Source organism: Dermacentor variabilis, chromosome 6 (genome assembly GCF_050947875.1).
Source record: "Dermacentor variabilis isolate Ectoservices chromosome 6, ASM5094787v1, whole genome shotgun sequence".
NCBI classification, from domain to species: domain Eukaryota; kingdom Metazoa; phylum Arthropoda; class Arachnida; order Ixodida; family Ixodidae; genus Dermacentor; species Dermacentor variabilis.
In genome coordinates this window covers 44334978-44357478 of record NC_134573.1, presented here as the reverse complement: position 1 = coordinate 44357478, position 22501 = coordinate 44334978, and the positions used below count along the sequence as shown (strand labels likewise).

The window sequence follows — 22501 nt, the reverse complement described above, 5'->3', positions numbered from 1 at the left end:
CGGTGGTTCCATCCGCTGTCTGTCACCCAACTTTGCGTAATCTGATTGCATGTATGCGCGACGCGAATAGTGTATAACTTTGTGGAAGACACGCGGGTCCCAACGATTAGTCTGGAACATTTGACTTTTGATGTATAATAGCTGACGCGCTTGACCCGTTGATATGATTTTTGACGATCGCCGGCAGTGTTCACCGCTCTCGTTGTGCTTTAAGCGTAACCTGTTTTGTGGGAACAGGTTCGCCCAATAAAACCTAGTTTTGTCTTTTCACAGTATTGCTACTGTGTTCGTTAACGTCACTATCACGTGACAATACCATAGAATCCCGTTCACAAGCCCCTCTCGCGACAGTATGCGCATTGTGTTTCCGCATAAGAGCGCCGAGTTATCACGGAGCATGTGGACGACGCGCGGCGTCATTCAGCCTTCTCAAAGTCCTTGGCCATTACATGTCGTTCTAGTGGGCAAAAAAGATGGCTACATTCAAATTTGTATCAATTATTGCTGCCAAAACAGGATTAAAAAACGTTTCTCCACTGCCTGGGATCGACAACGCTCTTGATTGTTTATAAGGCGCAGAATACTTGTCACCTTGAATACGTGAAAGAACTCTCTTCTGGCTATTGGCAAGTTCCCACAGCGGAGTCTGACCGCCCAGATACTGCTTTTGTCACTTGCGATGGCCTTTACGAGTTTAACGTTATGCCATTCGGGCTCTGCAACGCGCCCGCCCGTTTTAGCGCATGATTGATACCATCCTTCGCGGCCACAACTATAAGAGTTCATGTATACCTGGACGAAATAATATTTTCCTACACATCTCATTCGTCTGCATGACATTATAACATGTCTCGCTGCAGATGGCCTGCAGCTCAACCTGGTTAACTGCCGTTTCGCTGCCGAAAAATTTACTATCTTGGGTAACGTTGTCTCGAAAGATGGCATCCTTTCCGATCCCGACAAGCTTAGCGCAGTCGCCCAGTTGTCAAAGATCTCTTAATGCCCTACGATGTTTCATAGGCCTGTGCTATTATTTTCATCGCTTCGCCCTGAACTTCATCATTATCGTTGCATACTTGACAAATATGTTTACAGCAAGCACAAGCATTTCCGGGTGGTCATCAGCATGCGACAAAATCTTTGAGAAGTTAGGCGGGTTGCTGAATTCGGTACCGATTTTTCACAATTACAACCCAACTGCGCAGAGAGGTTCACACCGACGCCAGTGGGGTCGCCCTTGATGCGGTCTTGTCCCAACGGAAAACCACTACTGAAGAATACATCGTGGCTTACGTGAGCCGTGCCTGGCTATGCTACACGTCCCGGCACAGTTGAATGATATTGAAGGCATATGGCACGCGTTGTATGCTGATAATATCACGATCTCGGCCACCGAAGGCAACTTAGGGCACATGCAGGAGAGCCTGCAGGCACGGGTAGTGGATCGCTACGCGGAGCACTGCGGCCTCCAATGTGTACCAGCAAAGTCAGAATTTGTTCACCTTAGGGCTTCCCCTAAGGATAGTACAAACATCCACTTAACCCTAGGCAGTGGCCCTATCCACGAGTCTAAGGAGATTAGATTTCTTGGACTCTTCGTACACCATCAGCGAAAGGTCGACGCAACACTTGAAAAGCTCCGGAAGATTGGAGACCAGGTGGTTCGAATTGTCCGCCGGGTCTCCAATAAGAGCGGATGGTTACGAAGCAAGGACGCGGTGCGGCTCGCTCACGCTTTCGTAACTAGCCGCATCCTGTATTAAGTACCCTACCTCCACTTGCGGAAGCACGATGAAGACAGGGTAGAGGTTATCCTCCGCAAAATGAAAAGGGCTCTTGATCTCTCGATATCCACTTCCGACGGATGACTTTTCGATCTTGGAATGGTCAACACCTTCTAGAAGCTCATCTAACAAATCAATACACAAGGTGAGCGCAAACACGATCGGGCAACTACTTCTGGCTCGACTACACATCAAACACGATTTTTACATACAAGAAAGAGTCAGAGTGCCAGAACTATGGAGACGCGCCATCCGAGTTCGACCTCTTCCAACCAAGATGGATAAAGAAGACCATATTGGACGCCGCCAAGCTAGGGCGGAAGTTTTGGAGCGTCACTATGGCAACAAACATGGAGTTTACTACGTAGATGTCGCTGGGCCAAGCCACGGAGAATGGTATACAGCAGCAGTCATACGTCACGGAACACGGGTGGATGGGCTCACTTTTCGTGCACCAGGTACAACACCAGCGGAGGAGGTAGCGATCGCCCCAGCTGCCTCGGACTCTAATTGCAAATATATCATTACGGATTCGCGTGGCGCGTGCCGTAATTACGATGCTGGTTGGGTCGCCCTATTGGCCGAGCGAATACTGCGAAACTGCAGCAAGAATGTCGATCCCACCCCCCGCTGTATAGTTTGGATTCCTGGCTATCAGGGCCTTCAAGGGAATGAAGCGGCTGATGCGGCAGCCCGACCACACACTAACCGGGCGTCCCCTTTGGCCCTTGAGGTCCTGGAACAAGAAGGCGGAATTCTCTTAAATTTCAAAGACATTTCTACCTACTATAAGGATAGCCATCACCGGTACCCAGCCCCAGCTAAGGGGCTGGGTACCGGGGAAAGCGAACGAACGCCTTCTACTTCGCTTATCACCAACACAATGCTGTGCCCGGCAGTAGTGAAACATTTTGATCCTGCGATCCCTGACAGGTGCCAACACTGCGGCGAGGTGGCTGACACTTATCACATGGTGTGGGCTTGCCAGTAAAATTCGGCTCTCACCCCCCACCCCCACCCTACCCGAGAGGACTGGGAGGCGGCCCTGCTTGGTTGCTCAGACCTTCAGACCCAAAAGGCCTTGGTCAAGAGGGCCAAGCTGGCGGCTTCGACCAATGGGGTCCCCGCCTAGGGACTCCACCTAGTATGTAGGGGTCCTGCGCGAGTACACACGCCTCTTTCTTAATAAATGCTTCCCACCACCACCACCCCTAAGCTCCCGAGTTTAATTACACCATCTAGGGGAAGGAATGCTCCGCCTTCATTTGCGCATTGCGCAAGTTTCGGCCATACCCCTATGCTCGTCCTTTCAGCATCATGACCATCACGCCTTTTGTTGGCTCTCCTCCTTGAAAGACCCGTCAGGCCGCCTCAGCCATTGGGCGCTTCGCCTGCATTAGTGCCATATATTGCTCCGGCCGAAAGAATTCCGACGCTGATGCGCTTTCGCGCTCACCGATGACAACTGATGCGGTTTCTTTTTCCGTTGCTTCTACGACCTCAAATCCATCGCTACTTACCACCACTTACATGCCCTCCCATCAACACTATGACCCATCGCGTGCCCTGCTAGTCGACTACCTTGGCGCTCCCTCTTTCGTTCCTTCAACGCGAACGCTAGGCCATCAAGCAGCCCAATTTGCCGTGCACGATGACACCCTCTACCGCCACAACTCTGTGCCCGACGGTCGGAAATGGCTTCTGGCTATCCCTCGTGACATGCGCTCCGATATCTGTGCACACTTCCATGCCGACCCTCAAAGCGCCCACGCCGCCGTCCTAAAAAATTTCACAAGTCTGCGTCAACGACAGTATACTGGTGTGGAATGTATCGGTTTGTCCAACAGTGCGTTCGATTGTGCGCAGCCGGCCAACAAAGCAAGACTTCACACCGATCCCCTGGCGCACGGCAGCCGCCACCATGTCCTGCTCGACCGCTCGAGCGCGTCGGCATCGATCTCTACGGCCCACTCATATACGGCGGATGTGGGAACCACTGGGTTATAGTTGGCGTGCCAGTATTCTGAAACGTTCGCCTTCCGCGAAACTATCGCTTTGGCCACGCCTCCGCCAACGGCGCGCGCTGATTGGCGGTTTTAGCAAAACCGGAAAATAAACAGCCCCTGCTAGTAGTTCCGGCCTACGTCCTTTTAACGTCATGGTGTCGATGGGTGCTATCGACATATATTGAATAAACGAAAATGTCTTTTGGCGTTCAGTTGCCGGTGGAGTATAGTTTAGATAAGACAGGTGGTAGTTTATAGTGCCTTTTTGGTGGCGTCTTACACGCGTTGTTTCGCGGCGATATTTTTGATTCATTCAAAATAAAACATTTCGCATCTTCTTATTCAATTTATTTTACCTAAAGCGGCCGTAACCAACCATGGTCAGTGCGCAGAATCCCTACTGCGGCCACTACACTCGGAAACCACACACTCGAGCCGCTCTACACTCGCACGGTGCGCTCTCTGATGCGATCTGAAGCGTTCGACAGCGCGTGTTGGTAGTGCATGCTGACGTCACGTGTAAGCCGTCGCTTGATTTATTGAACTTGACTTTCGTGGCGGCGAAACTATCGCGGAAGGCGAACGTTTCAGAATACGGCCCCCAGGCGAGAGCGCGGGTTCTTCCCGCCGCGAACGCGCGCGACGTTGCTATCTTCATTCTGCGTAACTTCGTCTTTCACCACGGTGCTCCTCGAGAACTAGTCAGCGATAGGGATCGTGTTTTCTTATCAGAAGCAATGCAACCCCTCCTTCACGAGTGCAAGATCATTCGCCGGAAATTGACCGCGTATCACTCGCAAACGAACGATCTCAACGAACGGTTCAACTAAACGCTCGGCGACATGTTCAGGATCTAAGAAAAGGATGTGCGATTTTAAAGCGAACAGCTTTCTGTGGCCCTTTCACCGGGTTTTTGTGGTTGATCGTGGCTGTACTTTCACCGCCGATGCGATGCAAAGGCGCCGTTGCACGACAGCACCCGCCGCAGACGCGCTTCCACGCCGCGCTCGCGCCGCTGGAGACAAACCATAAATGACCAATCAGCTTGTATATCCACCTGCACTACACTGCACCTGCACCTGCACTGAGCAGTGCATATCACTGCTCCGTTCGCTGTAGAAATATGTAAACGCTATACCTAGATACTCGTATACTCACTGCAACAAATATAGACCTTATAAGCAACACTTCTTTTCATAAAACTAATATCTTTCTCAAACCATTCACGGCAGCGCTCACCTCCCCCAACCCCACTGCCGTGCAGCCACACCTCGACGCAAAATTCGAGTAGTCATGAAGCTACATTGCACGACGAAATTCGCATGCAACCCGCCAGCCGACTTGACAGTAAATTATTTTTGCAGCGAAGCTGCATAGGCTAGGTTCTGGAAAATATGTCGTGCGTCTACCGAGCCCTACACATCAAGAATTTCTCCCCATTCGTGGGCCAGTCCCGAAGATAGAGCAATACTGGGTCGACCCACGGCGGAAGTGAAGTAAGCTTTAAGTATTCCGCCCACTTGCAAAAATAAGTTTAATAATGCAACCCGTAGCAGATAATAAGTTGATAAGGTCATATACTACATTTTGACCCACGTAGGCCCCGTGTCTACGTTTGCACCGCCTTTTCTTCGTCGGCGTTCCAAGCGCTTGCGTATGAACTTTCCTTCCGCTTTACCGCACGTAGCTGCGGTCCCCTAAACGTGCTGCTCGCCAAGTCCGCGAGGCGGAAAGAAATGTGGACCGTCCATGCAGACCAATCCCGCGACCTTGGAACGTTTCACCGTTGCAACGGCCAGGCTTCAGAGGGAGTTTGCGGACGAACAATTTTGTGTGGTCTGTGTTGTATGTGATCGCTTGTGGTTTAAGAGTGACCTCACAACCATTACTGCACTGCGAGACGTCGGCCAACGCACGATCTCTTTGGCTACGGTGAGGCAGTGTGTGCTCACGGAGTGCGGCGAGGTGCGTGTCTCTCCTACGTGCCGGAATTCGTTAATGAGAAGTCTCGTGCCGCGTTTGGCAACAATACATGGGCATGTGTACCCATGTATTCCCTCATAGTTTTCTGAGGCTCAACATTGTGGTGGAGCGACTAGTCGTGCCCCGCCTGTCATTTATGTGCGTGCGGCATTCGGCGCGCGGCAATAGCCAGTTTGGCATTAAGGGGCCAATGTACAAATCTTTGCTGGTCATCCAGCTTGACAAAGTGGATTGGCATTGATTTTATTTTAAAGCGAAAGCTTTACTAACCGCGAACTTGCGATATCGACGTGGCAGTGCTCCGAGGAGGCACATGAGGTCACAACGCGCGCCTCGCCGCGAATATTTCTCTCTCGCTCGTTCCCTAGTCACTACTGCGCATGCGCCACTAGTAGCCCCTAGCCACAGGTCTTCCGCCGATGCGCAGCGCCGCGCCTCCCCGCCGCCGCCTTTTGGTATGACGTCACACCGCTTTCCTGTTCGCTGCGCTCGCCTCCGCTCTCTTCGCCAGCTGCGTCGCATGCCTGATAACATGTCGGAGGATTGAAAACGAGAGCTCGCGTGCGCTACAACCACACTTGAGGCGGCAGTATGGACGCCGACAATATTGATAAGCAGGAGGAGGCCTCGAATCGACATCGGAACGAGGTGAGGGAACGAATCGCCCAGGAAACAGACGAACAGCACGCCGAACGATTCGATAAACGCCGCAACATAGCTAGACAACCAGACTTACCTGGACTTGCAATCAAGATTAACCATAGAATTTTATATTAGTATAACTTATTTAGAAACTCCATGAGATTAACCAAGGGTAGCCATGCTATTCCTTAGCTTTCGCTACGTATATCCTGGCATAGCCGAGCTAAGCGACTGCCAATTTTTCAAAGCGATAGCTTTACTGACCGCGAACTTGCGATGTCGCCGTGACCGTGCTCCGAGGAGGCACATGACGTCACAACGCGTTCTTCGTCGCTGCGCTCGCCTCCGCTCGCTTCGACAGCTGCGTTGCATGCCTGATAACATGTCGGAGGATTGAAAAGGAGAGATCCCGCGCGCTGCAACCACAGTTGAGGCGGCAGTATGGACGGCGACAATTCTGATAAGCAGGAGGAGGCCTGGAATCAACATCAGAACTAGATGAAGAGGGAACGAATCGCCCAGGAAAAAGACGAACAGCGGGCCGAACGACTGGCTAATCGCCGCGACATCGCTAGACAACCAGACTAACCTGCACTTGCAATCAAAATTAACCAAAGCTAACCATGCTATAATGCGGATGAATAATGAACACCTTTTTTCGCAAGCCGGGTAGCCGAAAGTGGACGTGGAGGAGCCCGAATGACGAGACTAGAAATGAAATAGACCTTATACTCTGCGCCAACCCTGGCATCATACAAGATGTGGACGTGCTCGGCAAGGTGCGCTGCAGTGACCATAGGATCGTAAGCACTCGAATTAGCCTAGAATAGAGGAGGGAACGGAATAAGCTGGTACATAACAAACCGACCAATGAGTTAGCGGAGAGAGGGAAAATAGAGGAATTCCCTATCAAGCTAAAGAACATGCATTCGGCATTAACTCAGGAAGAGTACATTAGTGTTGAAGCAATGAACGACAATCTTAAGGCATCATAAAGAAGTGTGCCATAGAAAACGGTGGTAACTCCGTTAGACAGGATACCAGTAAGTTATCGCAGGAGACGAAAGGTCTGATCAAGGAACGCCAATGCATGAAAGCCTCTAACCCTACAGGTAGAATGGAACTGGCAGAACTTTCTAAGTTAATCAACAAGCGTAAGACAGCTGACATAAGGAAGTATAATATGGATAGAATTGAACATGCTCTCACGAACGCAGGAAGCCTAAAAGCAATGAAGAAGAAACTAGAAATTGGCAAGAATCAGATGTATGCGTTAAAAGACAAAGCCGGCAATATCATTACTAATATGGATGAGATAGTTCAAGTGGCTGAGGAGTTGTATAATGATTTATACAGTACCAGTGGCACCCACGACGATAATGGGAGAGATTGGTGTAGAGGAATTAGAAATGCCACAAGTAACACCGGAAGAAGTAAAGAAAGCCTTAGGAGCTATGCAAAGGGGGAAGGCCGCTGGGGAGGATCAGGTAACAACAGATTTGTTGAAGGATGGTGGGCAGATTGTTCTAGAAAAACTGGCCACCCTGTATACGCAATGCCTCAAGACTTCAAGCATACCGGAATCTTGTAAGAATGCTAACATAATCCTAATCCATAACAAAAGGGGACGTCAAAGAATTGAAAAATTATAGACCGATCAGCTTACTGTCCGTTGCTTACAATTTCTTTACTAAGGTAATCGCAAATAGAATCAGGAACTCCCTATAGCCTTCTGTCAACCAAAGGACTAGGCAGGATTCTGTAAAGCCTACTCAACAATAGACCATATTCACACTATCAATCAGATGCTGGAGAAATGTGCGAAATATAACCAACCGTTGTATATAGCTTTCATTGATTACGAGAAAGCGTTTGATTCAGTCGAAACCTCAGCAGTCATGGAGGCATTACCGAATCAGGATGTAGACGAGCCGTATGTAAAGATACTGAAAGATATATATAGCGGCTCCACAGCCACCGTAGTCCTCCATAAAGAAAGCAACAAAATCCCAATAAAGAAAGGCGTCAGACAGGGAGATACGATCTCTCCAATGCTATTCACAGCATGTTTGAAGGAAGTATTCAGAGACCTGGATTGGGAAGAATTGGGGATAAGAGTTGATGTAGAATACCTTAGTAACTTGCCATTCGCTGATGATATTGCTTTGCTTAGTAACTCAGGGGACCAACTGCAATGCATGCTCACTGATCTGGAGAGGCAAAGCAGAAGGGTGGGCCTAAATATTAATCTGCAGAAAACTAAAATAATGTTTAACGGTCTTCGGTAGAGAACCGCAGTTTACGTTAGGTAGCGAGGCACTGGCAGTGGTAAGGGAACGCATCTACTTAGGGCAGGTAGTGACCGCGGATCCGGATCATGAGTCTGAAATAATCAGAAGAATAAGTATTGGCGGGGGTGCGTTTGGCACGCATTCCCAGATCATGAACAGGTTGCCATTATCTCTCAAGAGAAAAGTGTATAGTAGCTGTGTCTTACCAGTGCTCACGTACGGGGCAAAAACCTGGAGGCTTACGAAAAGGGTTCTACTTAAATTGAGGATGACGCAACGAGCTATGGAAAGAAGAATGATGGGTGTAACGTTAAGGGATAAGAAAAGAGCAGATTGTGTGAGGGAACAAACGCGAGTTAATGACATCTTAGTTGAAATCAAGAAAAAGAAATGGGTAGGGGGCGTGGGCTAGACATGTAATGAGGAGGGAAGATAACCGATGGTCATTAAGGGTTACGGACTCGATTCCAAGGGAAGGAAAACGTAGCAGGGGGTGGCAGAAAATTAGGTGGACGGATGAGATTAAGAAGTTTGCGGGGACAACATGGCCACAATTAGTACATGACCGGGGTAGTTGGAGAAGTGTGGGAGAGGCCTTTGCCCTGCAGTGGGCGTAACCAGGCTGATGATGATGATGATTATGATGATGATGATTATGATGATGATAAACCATGCTATGCCGAGCTAAGCCACTGCCAATTTTTTCTCTCTATCGCTCCCTAGTCACTACTGCGCATGCGCTACTAGTAGCGCCGCACAGGTGTTCTGTGGCTGCGCTGCGCCGCGCCTTTCCGCCGTCGCCGTTTGCTTTGTCGTCACATGGCGTTCCTCGCCGTTGCGCTCGTCTCCGCTCGCTTCGCCTGCTGCGTCGCCATGCCCCGGAAACAGACGAACAGCGCGCAGAACGACTAGCTAAACGCCGCAACATAGCTAGACAGCCAGACCAACCTGGACTTGCAATCAAGATTTACCAGGGCGAACCATGCTAGGCCTTAGCTTTCGCTACGTATATCCTGGCATAGCCGAGCTAAGCCACTGCCAATTCTTTTGTTATGCGAGAACGACAGAAAGCTGAGCTAGTTGATAAGGATTCATTATGCAAAAAATTGAGGCGTGCAGTTATAGGCTCAAAATATGGTATGACTTCGATTAAACCATGAATGCAGAGGATGATTTCCCGTTCTCAAATGTGGCTGTTATCACGCTTTTGTTTTTCGCCGTTGATAAACAAAGCCAACGGCGCTCGTGAGTGCGTTATCAGTACGCGTTTGCCCGCTGCTGGAACACCCGTGTGCGTTTGATGGAACTGCGCAGCAAGTTTCGCCGCATCGCGCCCGTGCCCAGTCCACAACGTGGCTTCCGGGATCGTCCACCGGCGCGCACCGTCGACTAACGATGGTGAGAATGGCAGGCCATACACCCTCGTTGCGCTGAAGACAAGAATCGTAGCTTGTTTCGTGCTTTGACTAACCATAAATTTCAGCGACACATCTAGTTATTAGTCAGCTCTTTCTCTATCCTGGCCCCCATCGTCAGGAAGACGACGTGCTCGGGCTCGTATCTCACTTAACTGTTGTTTTTCAGAGGGAAAACAATGGTACCGAGCTTTGATTCTACCAAATACAGGCGCTAATGGTCGCTGTAGTTTTTTGCATATTGTGAAATGTGCTGCTATATATATAGAGTAAGTTTGTCCCACTGACTGGGTAGCTGCAATCTATCGTGTTCTGAACCAAGCTCTTGACGATTCTGCACTCATCATTGTTTCGCACGTGCACCGAGGATTAGTTATTTTGAGCGCCAATAATCAACTTCATTAAACACTAGTGCCGCGCTACATGTCGTGCGGCATGTTTTCGTGCTTCGCAGATTCCGTTTATGTTTGGAAAAACTTTTATGTAGAACGCACTGAGCAAGAGAAAGCTCGATGGAATATTTTTTCAGGATGCTCTAAAATTTTCTCGTTGACACTTAGGTTATGAATAAAATATTGAATGAAGTAAGTCATTATGTATTTAGTCTAAATACAAAAAAGATAGTCTGACTCGCACCAAGCGACGGCGAACAACATTAGCTCGGTTCTGTCCACCTACGTGGCACTTGCATTTTGAAATTTTTGGCACAAGTTCCGTGGGACACGAGGTATGTTCGAGCATAGTGTGACTGCGTACCCACACGAAAACACGGGCAATGAGGGAGATGGAAATTCAAAACGACGACCAAAACGAGAACAAGGTGAAAGCAGGCGCCAACGTTTAGACAAGTGGACTCGTCTTTTTCAAGGCGACATACGCTTTTCGCGACAACCAAATAAAGCGTGCAAAGACACCACATAAAGGTTTTGCGCCCCGCGGGCCTGTCCGACTCAAACAGAAAGGACGACCACGCACTACGGATAGCACACGCAACAAAAAAAAAATGTCGATGTTTCCTCCGAACGCGTAATTTCGCCGCCAATCAAACAAATGACAGATTCCACCTAAAAACTTACACTAGCTGCATCAAACACATGCAAATCTCAAAAGGCTTTAGAATTAAGGTTAGATGTGCCCTCGGCTCTTTAGCCTCGAGGCTACCGAAGGGAAATATGCTCTCCTAGAAGATGCACCGCTCTCTTTAATTGATATTCTCGAAGAACATTGCCGGGGACCACTTACGATAGTTACTAATCAGCTCGACAGCGTCAACTTATCTCAACCAGAAAAGAAGAGAACTTGAACAATTAATCTAAACTAGTGAGCAAAATCTACTAGATAAATACCAGCAGAAAGGGATTGCAGTGGCAGATCCACCCGAGAAAACGACTATGACCCATGCAGCCCAAAGCTCCACCGGTAGTACTACACTGTACCAAGGAGAGCACATATCCCCTCGAAAAAAACAAGTTCGCTTGCCTAAACGTTGGCGCCTGGTTTCACTTTGTCTTTCTTTGCGCATCCACACGACAACTCACAGCTCTCGTCGGGCTTGGGTGGCGGGTACCCGCAGTCGAGGCCACGATGTCGCCGAATTTTGACGTGCAGGCGGGTCAGCATCACGGCGGGAGCGGCCGTGTCGTCCACGTCAGTCTCGCTTCCGCCGTACTCCGTCGGCAGCAGCACGAGCTTCCGGTAGCGCCTGATGGCGCGCCTCACCACATCGCAGTCAGCGTCGGCGGTGATCCGAAAGCGGCGGGCGTCCAGCACGCGCGGCTTCCTCAGCGACACGTTTAGCTGCCTCGGGGCCGGCCACAGCGACGGCACCTTGTCCAGAACCCTCTGCACAGTTTTGTTTGTTTCATTTATTGTTTCTTAAAGGACACTAATCAGAGAATCCCTCAAGATGACCTAAAGAAGTAAACACTCAAACCTGATAAAGTGTTCATTCAGAACTATATCTTTTGGTAATTTCGCGGCAAGAGCTTTATTGCTAGAGGATGCTGCCGGTAAAATTGCAGTTTATATGTATTTCTTCATTTAGCCCGAGCGCTTGAGCGTTGGTGTGGCGTCACTTAGTTCGAAGTGTTTCTTCGTGTACTGGCCTCTGTGGCGCAGTAAACGTTCTCGAAATTTTGCAAGTTTACTCTATGGCTCGTTTCGAATACAATGCGTTCCATCTTTACAAATAAAAAATAATCAGACTCGAGCAGACGCCGTCGAAATCTGTCTCGTCTTGAACAGCTGGCGCGGGAATTTCAAGGTGATGGCACCATTGCTGCTTTCTTCGTTATCGCGTCGTTCCTGGCTTTCCAGGCCTCTTCAGTGGCTTTCTGTTTGTGCTATAAAAGCGTAATAAACTGATACACACAAATCTATATTTATATTTAGTGTCTCTTCGAAAGAATGGAGGGTGTTGCATGAGGTTGTGCATGTACAAACAAGCGTGATTCACCAGCATTTCCGAGACTAAATTATGAAACGGAAATCAAAAAGCTTACCAATAAATTCGATCAGTACAGCATAGAGTGTCAAAAGTTTGTAGCAAGACGCTGCATTTAAGTCATCACTTCATATATGTGACGAACAAGTAAATTGAAAGGGAAAAAAATTGAACTCCACCGCCCGGGAAAGGCGTTGACCCGGGATCGGATGCAGGAACAGGACGAATATTTCTTCGACGGCGAAGCTTTCTTTCTTGGAAAGCCGTTTCGGCTTCCTTTGCCGCTTCGTGCTACAAAACGGGTGGATGTCACTTTTTCCACTTAAGAACCTTCCTCCGTCTTGCCGGCTTCCGTAGAACTCATTTACCATGAAAAATGTAATAAAGTAAAAAAGCAAAATGGAAGAAAGAGGAAGGCATAAGAGCGCTTTAAACAGTTGATAAAAGGGCAAAAATGTAGCACACAAGAAGAATAATTCCCATGCCACCGTAGGTACCGATACACATTATAAATCTAGGCGGACAGTACTTGCATGGTAACGCCACAAACAGTCACTCACCTGGAGTTCACCGATCTTCTGCACACCGATCCGGTCTTCGCCGTCCGAATTCTCACCCTGCAGTCAGCGGAAAGCGTAAGACCATGTTTTCAGAATAAAGGAAATATGATACCTAAAGATATTTCCTAGTGTGCTGTGCTAAGTAAAATATGTAGGTATACGAGATGTAGGCGTTATTCATAATGGCAACAGCGCTGAAAAGAAACACCGGACGAGCGCTGACTCACCACTAAGTTTACAGCGTCCTGTGTCAGCGCTCATCCTGTATTTCTGTCTCTAGCTCGGGCCCAACTCCGACGCGGCCCATTCAAATACATGTAAAACGCAAAAACGTTTTTCTGAGATAACCCCAGGACAGATTTTAATGAAATTTGTTGCATTTGAGAGAGAAAGTTAAGTTCTGGCGACTGTTGGAAACGGCATTTCGATTTAGGGCCTGAATTTTGTTTAAAAAATTTGACATATTCCACCATTTGAAAAAAAATAGAAGCACGAAGTTAACAAATTCATAGCTCTGCATCAAGAACAGATATCGCGGTTCTGTAAACGGTATCCAAGAGATCATCCAAAGCGGACAAATACGATATGTCATTTTACATCTTACGGGAATTTGTTACATTGGCTACAAGGGTTCTGCAAAAGCTGTATTTGCATATGACTAATTTTTTTTTTTACATTCATGTGTAACACATCAATTTTGTCCGCTTTAGATGTACTATAAGATGCAATTCACAGAATTGTATTACCCTTTTTCGTTGTTGAGTTACAGAGTTGTAAACTTGATAGTTCTATTTTTTGAAAATTTTCGATTTTTGCCAATTTTTAATAAATTGACGACCTAACTCAAAAATTCGAAACAAACCGTTACTAGATTTTAAGTTTTTCTTTTAAATGCAACACACCGCGTCTAATTTGGTGCAGTGGTTGCTGAGAAAAACGAATTGTCCTTTTACATGTATTTAGATACGAGCACCCGAGCTAAAGCTTCCTCTTAATGAAAACTGCGCGAAAACGACGTAGACGAGATAGAGAGAAATTACAAACACAGGCTCTATCTCGCCTATGTCCGTCTTGCGGAGTTTTTTGTTAAAACGAAATCACACCAACTCGCCCAGCTCTTAGTTTTGAGTTTCTGTCACCCCGCCCATCGATTTTTTCGCGCTGGTACAATTATGAATGCTTACCAACTTTCCCACCTTTCTACTTTATTATAGACGGTATCAGGGCATAACTGAAAGCCATACACAAGTCACCCAAATAGATTTACGCAAGTTGGTGTTGCATACGTGACTAACAGCGCGGCGGGACCCCAATACAGAAAAATAAATCTCTGCGTGTTGGCGCTCCTTTCTGTTTTTCATGTGTCCTGGTGCCGCTGCGCGACTGCGCTAATGAAAGAAGGAACTAATGGGCTTGTCGTTCGTGCCACCCAATAACATTTACTTTCGCACAGCCACGTTCCATACGAAAATATTCTTTAATACGTCGTAGTAGAACGACCGCCGCTTCCTAAACCACAGCGAAGTGTATCTGGAGAACGGATTCTAGTGAAGTCTGTTAGCAGCAGTCTCACGCAACCGTAGTTCAGGCTGCGCAGGTGGCCTAGATTGATGCGTAAATAACAATCTGTAGTATGACAAACCTTATCTGCTGTAAACCTCCAAGTAGAAAAAAAAATCGGCAGCATGTTACACTCCTGTAACACGTGAAGGCGAAAGCCTGCTTCACACTTGGTAATGCGCCGTCTCTTATCGTCGCTTTGCTGATTTCCCAGTCTGGGTTTTTCGGCTCATTTTCGACGCTAAATCGCGCCTTCGCGCGCTCGTATAGCAGATTCAGACTCGCGACAACGACGTTACTTTTCTAAGAACTGAGGTGAAACAGCGCGAAAAAGACGAGGACACAAGGAAACAAATACCACAGACAAGCGCTGACTGCCAAACGGAACTTTATTTGAAATTCACCAGACATTTATAACTTCTTCAGCATAGGCATGCGCACATCAGTCGCAAAAACATTTGCACATCAACATTTTAATCTTTCTTCCAAAAATGTGATTTCTTTTCTCGACAAGGCAAGGGAGGGAGTGCTTACACATTTATCGCCTTCCTTTCTTATATGAAAGGCCTCTACTATTTCCCTTTCCTTCTTACTATTTCCTTTCCCTATGAATTTTGCCTTTTCAAATATGGGGGTGCATTGACACTTGTTACAGTGTTCAGCTAAATGACTCCCATAGCCATTCTTTAGGTTGGTACTGTGCTGACGAGCTCATTCATTGAAGCACTGTCCCGTTTGACCTATATAAGATTTCCCACAGCTGAGCGGTATTTGATAGATGACATTGCGCCTGCACTCAGTAAAACGAGTTTTACGATTAGTGGTGCACAGGTGCCTTTCGCGCTTGTTCATGCGATTGCATATCGAGGACGACTTGCACGGGGCACTCAAAACCACATTAATATTATGTCTATTGGAAACTTTCTTCATATTGTGAGAACTTGTGTAGGTATGGCACCACGTGCGCTTGTCTTTTGTCTTTGTTTTCTTCTTGGGAAGCATCGGAACTTCTTTTTTTTTTCTGCAGAATGGCTTCGCATACTGAGGTGATCACAGAACTGGGAAAGCCTGCATTCTGTAGTCGCGATATCTGATTTAAAAAACTATGATCGCACTCATGCTCACATGACTTACTAAGTGCTGCCTTAATGCACGTTGTTGCTATGCCTCTCTTAATCAATTTAGAGTGTGCGCTGTCGTAACGCAACAAGGTTTTCTTAGATCTGGGATGATATCCCCAGCATACGTGCTCGTCCAAAGAAAAACAGAGGTTAATATTTAGAAACTGAATACGGTTGTTAATTGGCAATTCATACGTGAACTTAAGTCCTCCCGATGAGTTGATGGACAAGTTCAAAATTTCTTCGACCGCGTCATGAAAATGCATACAGGAATCTTTCTTCATAACAATTAAGTAGTCGTCAACATATCTAAACACTCGCGTTACAGGCATGTCAACCAACTTAGCAGAAATTACATTGTCAACCGAGGAAAAAAAAAATGTCACATAAAATGGGGGCGATGGCTGATCCTATACAGATGCCAGTGCGTTGGATGTAGAATTGGCCATCATAATAAACAGCAGTTGAATGAAGATAAAAGTCTAAAAGCGCTAAAAAATTGTCGCTGTTGACACATACAGAATTCTGAAAATTAACTTCCCCGAAATCTTCTATCCTATCGCGTACTGCGCACATCCAACCATCTCGGGGCATAGAATAATATAAGTCCTCTACAAGTACTGAAAATGCGGTTAGTGCGGTTCCCTGGTCTTCATTTATGGCCGAGATAACTTCTTCCGAGCTTCTTACCAGGAAAGGGTCATTTATCTGCAACATCTTGAGATGGCCTTGCAGAACTTTTCCTACATGACATCGCCATGACGTCTTCTCGGACACAATAACCCTGAAAGGGTATTCAGGCTTCTGTGTCTTGCAAGTGAAGAAAACAGCAAGGAAATCCGTCTCCGCTTTGTTCACAAGCTGCCGTAACGAATCTAGGTGCAAGTCTTTGAGTAGCTTCAGGGCGGCCTTCTTTTGCTTTTTCGGGTCGAAGGGAACAGCTTTGAAATTCTTAATGATAGCTTGCATGGATTTCTGGTTCACAAGGTTTTTTGGGTATGCTGGGGATATCATCCCAGATCTAAGAAAATCTTGTTGCGTTACGACAGCGCACACTCTAAATTGATTAAGAGAGGCATAGCAACAACGTGCATTAAGGCAGCACTTAGTAAGTCATGTGAGCATGAGTGCGATCATAGTTTTTTAAATCAGATATCGCGACTACAGAATGCAGGCTTTCCCAGTTCTGTAATCACCTCAGTATGCGAAGCCATTCTGCAGAAAGAAAAAAGAAGTTCCGATGCTTCCCAAGAAGAAAACAAAGACAAAAGACAAGCGCCCGTGGTGCCATGCCTACACAAGTTGTCTCACAATCGGAAGAAAGTTTCCAATAAACATAATATTAATTTGGTTTTCAGTGCCCCGTGTTAGTTGTCCTCGATATGCAATCGCATGAACAAGCGCGAAAGACACCTGTGCACCACTAATCATAAAACTCGTTTCACTGAGTGCAGGCGCAATGTCATCTATCAAATACCGCTCAGCTGTGGGAAATATTATATAGGTCAAACGGGACAGTGCTTCAATGAATGAGCTCGTCAGCACAGCACCAACCTAAAGAATGGCTATGGGAGTCATTTAGCTGGACACTGTAACAAGTCTCAATGCACCCCCATACTTGAAAAGGCAAAATTCATAGGGAAAGGAAATAGTAAGAAGGAAAGGGGAATAGTAGAGGCCTTTCATATAAGAAAGGAAGGCGATAAATGTGTAAGCACTCCCTCTCTTACCTTGTCGGGAAAAGAAATCACATTTTTGGAAGAAAGATTAAAATGTTGATGTGCAGATGTTTTTGCGACTGATGTGCGCATGCCTATGCTGAAGAAGGTATAAATGTCCGGTGAATTTCAAATAAACTTCCAGTTGGCAGTCAGCGCTTGTCTGTGGTATTTGTTTCCTTGTGTCCTCGTCTTTTTCGCGCTGTTTCACCTCAGTTCTAAGTATGAGCCAACTAGCCCTCATCAAGGTCTTACTAATGCAAATTACTTTTCTACTTCACGTTGCATCCTTTCAGCAGGGGAGTGAAGCGTATGCTGTTCTGTGTTTTGTATGAGTGATTTCAATAAATGTATGGACTGTTCGCTTCACTTTCCTGAGTGCTTGTACCCTCAGCCCTACGGTGGTATGAGCCATTGCATTGTTCGCTTGCTTACGGGGTTATGAGCCATTGCTTACGGGGTTACCAGCCATTCGGAATGTCACGTTTTTTTTTTTTTATGTACAACTGGACGACTCCGCGTCATTGTGCGTTATATGCGTGATTCCAATAAATGTATGCGCTTTGCGCATCACTTTTTCGAGTGCTTTGAGTGATTACGAGAGGGATCAGCCAATGCATTCTTTGCTTGCTTAGGGCAGTATGAGCCATATCTGATGATGATAGTTCTTGTACCATTGGAATGGACGACGCGTTTTTTCGTATGAGCCATTGCAATGAGGCACCTAAGGCTTTCGCCTTAAGAAATATATGAGGGAGCACAAATCTATAAATGCCGATTAGTTCGGTTTTCCTATGCGACTGCTAGCCTCTTGGTTAACTCAGACGGTAAAGCGCCCACCACTGAATGGTGCTGGCCCCGAATTCGTTCCCCAGACGAAGGAGAAGTAGTATTGCGATGGCAATTGTTTGGACGCTGCAGGCGAATTTTCGCCGTCATCGTCACCGTCGAAATCGCCGTGATGGTCCGTATTAGGCCCAACTGCTATAAGATAGAGCTCCGCTCGCTGCGTGCTGTGAACGCGAGGAAAATTATGCGAGGATGAGCCGAGATGGATGGTGGTTGGATACGCGCCATCTTCCAGCATGCCCAATACCGGAGGTGGCTTGATAAAGCTCATGCAAAAGGGGAGGGGACAAGGGAACCAGCGCCTACTAGATAGCAGACCTCCGCACTCTGCTTCATGACATCATGCTGCTTGGATCGAAATTTTGATTCCCAAGCCCTGCGTGACGAAAGCGGTAACGCCAAAGTCACTGCGCCTTATTCCGGAGTGTCCCTGTTAGATTCTGTGGCAGTCGGGCAAGGTAGCATGACGTCAGGTATCGAAGTGCGCCTGCCTTGCGCTATTAGGAGGCCCTGGGTGAGCGCGCGTCTCCTCCCCTAGCTCGGCCGTGGCTATGCATGACGCGGCGGAGCGCATACGCCCGCCGCACCATGCCCGCGCGCCCTATGTTGGAAGTAATCTGCGTTGGGCGCATATGGTGGTCTAGCCGAGATGGCTGCAGGCTTCATGTAGTACTGGAGGCCACCTAATCTTATATTTCAGAGACGTGAAGCGAGAGGCCGGAAAGAGCGTTCGCTACCCACTGCCGGCGCTCTCAATCGCGCCACCATTGTGGCAGCGAGTGTTCGCGATCACCGAGTGAGGCATGTTAATGTTAACCTGTGCTTGCGTGACACCGCGCGTGTTAATTTAACTGGTATAGAAGCTTTTACTGTAACTTATATTGTAGACGAAACTACGAGACCCACTTCATGTATTTGTCTAATGTTCTAGCATCTCGCCTTTCGGGCAAAAGTGCGCCTTTTTTTTCAACTGCAAAGCTTTCTGAGCAAGCCGTATTGTGTTCTTTTCGTATTGCTCCGTGCTAGTCAAAGGCGGATGACATTTTTTTTCCTCTTGACCGTCTGTAGCATATAGCACAGTCTCTGACAAACATCAGGTGAAACCATTGGCACCTGTTGTGCTGACGCTGTCAGTGCTTTGAATCTTTCAGTTTGTAGGGGCTATGCTGCTACAACGCAGCACATTGTGTGTCGCGCTGTGCATGATGCCCGAATGATCTTTCAGTGCGGGTGCGTGACTCGGTGAAGGGTGAAAAATAATTGCAGGGTGTTTTGCGTAAATTATGTCGCTAAAGAAAAATGAACGAATGTTCAAGGTGTATTCTAGCCTTTACCATAGACTCAGCCGTTGTCGTCTTTTCTGTTTCAGGTAGAGAATTCCCCTGTTCCAGGAGCAGGAAACACGCGGCAACCTCCCTGAAACGCTGATTTCTGCAGATCACAGCAGGTACTAACAGAAGCTATGCTTGCGCCATCGCGGCAGCAGCTCGCATCCCAATAAGTACAGGCAAATTTGCACTTTTTCTTAAAAACCAGGCATTTAACTGTGGCACATGTTATACTAAACGAAGTCGACGCCAAAATGCGATCGTTCTGAAAGATGTGTGCAACAAGAGCGCAATATCTTTTTTCGAACACGCGCAGCGAAATATTCAGGACCCTGCATGCGTTCCTGTTGAGCTGCTCTCTATGTCCGCTGGTCTGAGCGGTGCTTCCGGGGTGTGACGGCGTCGCACGGTTTCCGCGGTGCGACGCCGTCACTAACGGCGCTCCTCATCAGGTCAGCATTGTGAGGGGCCTGGTAGCTCCCAGAGTACTGTTCCTTCTTTCCAGCGGCAGTAGCCTTGCGTGCAGCACTCGCCAAGATATCTGACTCTCGTATAGTAAGAACACCACCCGAGGAGTTTGAGCGCAACCTGCTTGATAATGCTGCACCTTGATAATGCACCTTGATAAAACTGTCAACGCTTCGCTCTTCGGGAGAAACTGCCCACATTTAAGGCGAAAGCCTTTCTATGCTTATGGTGAAGTTTGTGCTAGCAGACCTGACCGCCGAAGCTTCCGCTAAAGCGTCATCACGCCACATGAAGAGATATTAAAGACAGCTTAAAGAATGAAAAATTATTGATAGTGAACGATAATAGAGATTGGTAGAGGTTAATAATGACTAGTAATGACTAATAAAGACTACTAATGACTTGTGATGACTACTAATGACTAATGCCTCCGAAATTACCAATATGTCTAACGACGGCTTCTGATGCCCATATTTGATTAGAAATGACTAGATGTGTCTACTAATAAGCAGTAATGACTAAAATGACTGCTAATGACGTTTAATGACTACTAATGACTACGAAATGATCGATATGCCTAACGACGAATTGTAACGACTACAATTGATTGGAAATAACTAAAGGTGCTTAGCAATGACCAGTAATGAATAATAATGACAGAAATGACTTGTAATAACTACTAATGACTTTGACCAACATGTCTAACGAAGGCTTGTAATGACCACAATTGATTGCAAATGACTAAAAATGCTTAGTAGTGAGCCGCAATGACTAAAAGAAAAAAGAGAACGAGGTGAATGATAAGAGAAGGTAGAGTAGGCCGCCGTTCACCTCTTAAGAGAGATCTTAAGAGACCCTGCAACTTTTTTTCATACCGCACCGAATTGGCGCATTCTGCCAGTAACTTTAGTACCTTTAGTGCTGTAATTAGGTCATAAAAAGGTTGACAATCGCTTAAGTATCCATACTGTGGTATACAGTTTGTAAACAGGGATAAGGTGCCTCAGAAAGGCTGGCCAACATTTCGATAGGAGGACCTATCTTTGTCAAAAGCGGCCTCGTCATCCTCGGCATGTTAGTTTTAAAGGGTTAGTGCAGTGATGTCACGTGCGTTTCTTGTCGGTGGCAGTTGGTTATCAAGGGATAGACTTCAGAGGTAATGAGCGCTGTCGCCTGACGACTGTGAGCGTCGTTCCCAAGACAGGGGAGAAAAGCGGGAGAGTGGGAAGGCGGGGAGAAAAGAAAATGAATAAAAGTAGAGAGAGAAAGCGGGGGGGGGGGGAGAGACCAAGCGAAAAAAAAGGATAAAACAAGATAAAAAGGAAGGGGCACATTGGAGGGCGTTAGAGAAGCGAGAGGTTAGGGAGCATACAGGGGTGTCGGTGGCGGCATAGTTTTGTGGCCTTAGAAGAGCCGGTCAGGCGGTCAATGCGTGAGTAACACGGAAGACTCCCCCCCACCCCCGCAAAAAAAAGAACCCCCCCCCAAAAAAAACAGGAGTTGAAAGAGTGACTTCAGTAGCATAGCAGCAATGCGTCGAGTAATTGTAAGTAGTTAAGATGGCGATAATGGAAGAGAGAATAGTCTAGCGGAATTCGAAATCCCACAAGTAACGCCGGATGAAGTAAAGAAAGCCTTGGGAGCTATGCGAAGGGGGAAGTCAGCTGGGGAGGATCACGTAGCAGCAGATTTGTTGAAGGACGGTGGGCAGATTGTTCTAGAGAAACTGGCCACCCTGTATACGCAATGCCTCATGACCTCGAGCGTACCGGAATCTTGGAAGAACGCTAACATAATCCTAATCCATAAGAAAGGGGACACCAAAGACTTGAAAAATTATAGACCGATCAGCTTACTGTCAGTTGCCTATAAACTATTTACTAAGGTAATGGCAAATAGAACCAGGAACACCTTAGACTTCTGTCAAACAACGGACCAGGCCGGATTCCGTAAAGGCTACTCAACAACAGACCATATTCACGCTATCAATCAGGTGACAGAGAAATGTGCTGAATATAACCAGACCTTATATATAGCTTTCATTGATTACGAGAAAGCGTTTGATTCTGTCGAAACCTCAGCAGTCATGGAGGCATTGCGGAATCAGGGTGTAGACGAGCCGTATGTAAAAATACTGAAAGATATCTATAGCGGCTCCACAGCCACCGTAGTCCTCCATAAAGAAAGCATCAAAATCCCAATAAAGAAAAGCGTCGGGCAGGGAGATACGATCTCTCCAATGCTATTCACAGCGTGTTTACAGGAGGTATTCAGAGACCTGGATTGCGAAGAACTGGGGATAAAAGTTAATGGAGAATACCTTAGTAACTTGT

At 47.1% G+C, this 22501-nt stretch overlaps 1 protein-coding gene and 1 pseudogene across 6 annotated transcripts in view; both read right to left on the bottom strand.

The window, feature by feature from the left end:
- LOC142584772 (beta-hexosaminidase subunit beta-like) overlaps nucleotides 1-22501 on the bottom strand; it is a 154708-nt gene that overhangs the window by 109214 nt on the left and 22993 nt on the right. For all 6 annotated transcript variants that reach the window (XM_075695020.1, XM_075695021.1, XM_075695015.1 and 3 more), the window contains exons 3-4: nucleotides 13125-13181; nucleotides 11660-11963 (exon numbers count right to left, since the gene is read on the bottom strand). In XM_075695020.1, the coding sequence (XP_075551135.1) occupies nucleotides 11660-11963; nucleotides 13125-13181 (361 nt within the window). The remainder of the gene's footprint in view (nucleotides 1-11659; nucleotides 11964-13124; nucleotides 13182-22501) is intronic.
- Nucleotides 5228-5390, bottom strand: LOC142586442 (U2 spliceosomal RNA; annotated as a pseudogene).